This window comes from Cherax quadricarinatus, unplaced genomic scaffold, assembly GCF_038502225.1.
Source record: "Cherax quadricarinatus isolate ZL_2023a unplaced genomic scaffold, ASM3850222v1 Contig184, whole genome shotgun sequence".
Lineage (NCBI taxonomy): Eukaryota > Metazoa > Arthropoda > Malacostraca > Decapoda > Parastacidae > Cherax > Cherax quadricarinatus.
The window spans coordinates 3027-8350 of record NW_027195210.1 but is presented as its reverse complement, the minus strand read 5'-3'; the positions used below and the strand labels follow the sequence as shown (position 1 = coordinate 8350).

At 41.9% G+C, this 5324-nt stretch overlaps 1 protein-coding gene across 1 annotated transcript; it reads right to left on the bottom strand.

Moving 5' to 3' along the window:
* Positions 1-209: 209 nt before the first annotated feature.
* Positions 210-3276, bottom strand: LOC138851250 (neurogenic differentiation factor 4-like). Its single transcript, XM_070080163.1, has one exon. It carries the CDS (start codon positions 2820-2822, stop codon positions 1968-1970), a length of 855 nt encoding a protein of 284 aa, XP_069936264.1. The 5' UTR covers positions 2823-3276; the 3' UTR covers positions 210-1967.
* Between the last annotated feature and the right edge of the window lie 2048 nt (positions 3277-5324).

Genomic DNA, 5324 nt, shown 5'->3' with positions numbered 1-5324 from the left:
AAATTATTGTATTGAGAGAGTAGGAAGAGTGATGTATGAACCTAGATACTCTAATAACAATAATAATCTGGTTTTAAATTTGTTTTATTCATCCAATTTTAAATTTGTTTTATTCATCCAATAAATACCTTTATCATAATTTTACAGTTTTATTCTTGACATATTTCTCTACATAACCGAGCTTAACAACAATCATAGAAACAAACATACGATCAGAGATATTTATTTAAAGAAATTTTGTTATATAAATGTACATTATCAATTTATAATTAACCCACTAGTCCGGGAATTTTATCCTGTGGCAGCCTGGGTGTTGTGACTTGCTGCAGTCAGGGTATTGTGAACCTGTTGCAAGAAGAGTATTGCGAACATGTTGCAACCAGAGTATTGTGAGCCTGCTGCAGCCAGTATACTGTGATTTGCTGTAGCCAGACTATTTCAACTTTGCTGTAGTCAGGATACTGTGATCTTTTTCACCCTAAGTATTGTATCGTTTTGCAGCCAGGGTATTGTATCATGTTGCAGCCAGGGTATTGCATCATGTTGCAACCAGGGTATTGTATCATGTTGCAGCCATGGTATTGTATCATGTTGCAGCCATGGTATTGTATCATGTTGCAGCCAGGGTATTGTATCATGTTGCAACCAGGGTATTGTATCATGTTGCAGCCATGGTATTGTATCATGTTGCAGCCATGGTATTGTATCATGTTGCAGCATGGTATTGTATCATGTTGCAGCCATGGTATTGTATCATGTTGCAGCCATGGTATTGTATCATGTTGCAGCCATGGTATTGTATCATGTTGCAGCCATGGTATTGTATCATGTTGCAACCAGGGTATTGTATCATGTTGCAACCAGGGTATTGTATCATGTTGCAGCCATGGTATTGTATCATGCTGCAGCCATGGTACTGTAACTTGCTGCGGTTCGGATACTGTGATTTTTTTTCTTCAGCTTTAAGTCACTGCTCCACTTCATTATATCAACAGCCAGTGCAACATCTTCATTATATTTACCATTTTTTCTACAATGATATATGTTAATAATTCAGCCAAAATGTGAAAATATGTGATAGAAAAAATTGCTGTTAACGAAAACACAGAACCAGCTTATCTGCAACAGCTGTAAACTATTATTCTATTCGTGGAAAATCATTAAGCCTGTATGACATGGCTATAACTATGACGATAATTTTTAAAGGGGTAGACCGGGAGGCCTCGGTCAGATGACCAAAACCTCCAACGGCGGGTCATCATCTGACTAAGACCCGCGTCAGGAAACACTTGTCCTGTTTCCTGACAAACCTTACCTAACCTAACCCTGTATGAGTCAGTGCCTGGGGAATGGGAGGTAATCAGGTTAAATTCAGTGTAAAGAGAGAGAGAGAGAGAGAGAGAGAGAGAGAGTAGCACTAACTCCGCTCATAAGCCCTTCATGAGTAGTTCATGAGCTCTTCATGAGCACCAAGGCGGGTGAAGCCCTGAAGGGGCATGGTGGGAGGCCACCAGATAAGAACATGAGAATTATCTCAATAAAACTGATTCGCTTTCTAGTTAACAGCGTTTTTTCTACCATGTTATGATACAGGTGTTTGGTAAATTCACAGTGCTTTAGCAACATGGCACAATGGACTAGCGTCGTTCACACACACACACAATGTCAGCTCCGTCCTTGTTTCTACATCTGCCTCTTATCCAGTAACAGCTGACAGATCGTGCTAAACTCTGCACAAATGACAAATATTTATTGGCAACTGCAGTTAAGATAGCGGCACCTTTCATGATACAACATTGCAGAGAACATCACGGCTGAGAAGATACGTTATCTTTAAAGGACGTAAACGAAAATAAACTTAATTATTGTCATTTATATGCTTAAAATGAGAAGTGTTAATGCGTTGTAAAACTATATGCTCTACCAAATGAACTGTCTTTACACTCGGTGGTAGGGAGTATCTTAGGTCACAGGAGGGAATCAAATGGATCAGATAATGTCGAGATGTATGGGAATACATGCACACTGTCTTCTAGCGATCTTGAATCATCGGAGAGAAGGTCTGTAAGGTCGCTGAAGTTACTGGGTGACTCTCGAGCCTTTAAAGACAAACTTGAGGCTGAGCTGGAGGTGGAGCAATAGTCCAGAAGTTGCGGAATTTGATGAGCACTACATATCTGGGTGAAGGAGGTCATATGGTCTTGATACTTGAATGCCATAACACTGTCTTCTGGAATAACAGTCTTCTGCAACGGAAGCTGAAATGTATGCTGCAGAGATTCTTGAAGGGAATCGTGAAGTGAGCATTGAAGGGAGCTTTCCGGACAGCAAATGTCAGACAAATCATCATCTTGCAGACAGCAAACGTTTGACCCATCAACTTGTAATGCATCCGACAGAGCTCTGATGTAACTGACGGCAAGGCGAAGTGTCGTGATCTTGGTCATAGAAGAAGAAGCTGTGTGCACTGACATAGCATCTGGTAATATCTTGCGGAGGGATTCGAATGCGTTATTGATTTGCTTCATGCGATGCCGTTCTCTAGCGTTAGCAGTCTTCCTGCGGTACTTCGACAGCGGCTCTTTCTTGTGTTTCAATCTCACGGGTCTCTTGGGATCTTCCTTTCTAGCTCTTTCTTGCTGTAGTCTCTTAATGATGGTTTTTGGGCGAAGAGCGTACGTTTGCCTTATCTTTACTGTCTTGGAATCAGGTTCCTGACGCAGCTGAATGGAATACATTTCCCCTGTGTTGCCCGTCGTGGAGCCGAGCTCCTGACGGAAACTCTCAGAGATGTTCATTGTTTGGGTAGTGTTGTCAATCATGTTGCAGGCCCTCACTTTATTACTACTTTATCTTCATTAAATAAATTATAGTGCTTTGGTTTATAAGTTTCCTTATTGTACTGTTCGTATCATAATTTTTAGAGACACGTTACTTCGCACTGTCTGAAGTTATGAAAAGATATTAACACATGTTGCACTTGTAGTGAGTTTCAAGTATTTATAGCATTAATGTTATCCTTTCCTTAGTACGTTGGGTCAGTTTAACGTAATGCGGTATAATTCCTACATTTAAATAAGTTCCTCCACATAAACAACTGCCAGAAGCATGCCATACGGGCAGCAAATGTTCTCACGTTGATCAATAAGAAAGAGAAAAACGTGTCTCCAAAGAGTAATTTCTGTGACTAATCACTCGTTCATACTGAGTGACGATCTCTAAAAATTGAAGTCAGAGGACTTGGGCCTGGACTCGCGTACAACCTTTCTTAATGAGAGGAGCACAACGACTGAGGTCTGTAACAGACCTTCAGTCGTCCACACCTGATGCCAGTGTTACCAGACAGCATGAGCAAAACAAACCAATTATACTTCTATTACCAAGAAACTCGAAACTCTTACCTCTGAATAAATCTACAATAACAGCTATAAATACAAACGTGCGGTGAATCAGGACGCAATAAGAAGGCGAGAGAAGTTATACATATTATTAATGTTCCCTTAATGTGTATGTGATAACTGAGAGAGAACGTTTGGTCAGGGGTCGAGGTTGAGGCCAGAGCTCAGTATTGACGGTGGCGCCGCCGAGGCAGCACTAGGAGAAAGTAAAGTAGAGAGGACATAAAATCAACCTTCAGTTCAATTCAATTCAAAGTTTATTTATATCATTCTTGATAAGCTTTCTATTTATACTGAAACACATACACACAGTGAAGAGGCGGGGCCAGGAGCTTTGACTCGACCCCTGCAACCACAACTAGGTGAGTACACACACGCACTTTCCTTTGAAAACTACACCCACTCTCTCTCTCTCTCTCTCTCTCTCTCTCTCTCTCTCTCTCTCTCTCTCTCTCTCTCTCTCTCTCTCTCTCTCTCTCTCTCTCTTTCTCTATCTCTCTCTCTCTCTCAAAACAGGCCAAGTGTCTGTCGATAAATGCATATCTGACAAATAATAATTAACTTTCACACTTTAAAACACACCTTTACAAACACACACACACAACGGTATGTCCTAGGAAGAGAGGTTACGGGAAATCAACCTGAGAACACTGAAGGACAGGAGGGATGGAGGGGACATGATAACGACGTATAAAATACTGAAAGGAATTGACAAGGTGGGCAGGGCCAGAATGTATATGAGATGGGTAACAGGAACAAGGAGACACAATGAAGTAATGGAGGCAGGGTCCATACATATCTATAAGATGACGTATGGTAAGGCTTTTGGAGCAGGGAGAGAGTGGACTTAGTAGCGACTAGCGAAGAGATAGCCAGGAGCTGAGAATTAACCCCGGCAGCAAACAAATAGTTGAGTACAAATAGGCTAGTACATATAATATTCACACACATATATACGCACACAAATGCACGCACACACACGTTCAAGACTGTACACCGTGTACATCAGGCCCATACTGGAGAACGCAGCACCAGTTTGGAACCCACAACTGGTCAAGCACATCAAGAAATTAGAGATAGTCCAAAGGCTTGCAGCAAGTTGAAGATTGAGACACTTATGCAGCATATGGGAATCTTTATTCAGGAAACGTTTCGCCACACAGTGGCTTCATCAGTCCAATACAAAGAGGAAGGCGTAAGGAAAGGAGGAGAATGAGGTAATCAGTCCCTCAACCTGGAGTCGATGTGTTAAGTCCATCAATCTTGTAGAATGTACAGCATAGGGCCGTAGACGTGGCTTATATACTGTAGTGAGGTGAGGTGAAGCAGGCGGAGGCGGGGTCATAGTGGTACCATCCACTAGTCGAAGTAGGTCTTCGTCCAAAGGTTGAACAAGTGTTGAAGAATTCTTTGTAACAAGATCCCATGATGCTGCAGTGTCTGACAGTTGTGATGAATGGTTTGAAAAACCGACAAGTTGAAGATTGAGACACTTATGTAGCATATGGGAATCTTTATTCAGGAAACGTTTCGCCACACAGTGGCTTCATCAGTCCAATACAAAGAGGAAGGCGTAAGGAGAGGAGGAGAATGAGGTAATCAGTCCCTCAACCTGGAGTCGATGTGTTAAGTCCATCAATCTTGTAGAATGTACAGCATAGGGCCGTAGACGTGGCTTATATACTGTAGTGAGGTGAGGTGGACTGATGAAGCCACTGTGTGGCGAAACGTTTCCTGAATAAAGATTCCCATATGCTGCATAATTGTCTCAATCTTCAACTTGTCGGTTTTTCAAACCATTCATCACAGCTTGCAGCAAGGTTAGTTCTAGAGTTAAGGGGAATGTCCTACGAAGAAAGGTTAAGGGAAATCGTCCTGACGACACTGTAGGACAGGAGGGTCAGAGGAGGCATGATAACGACATAC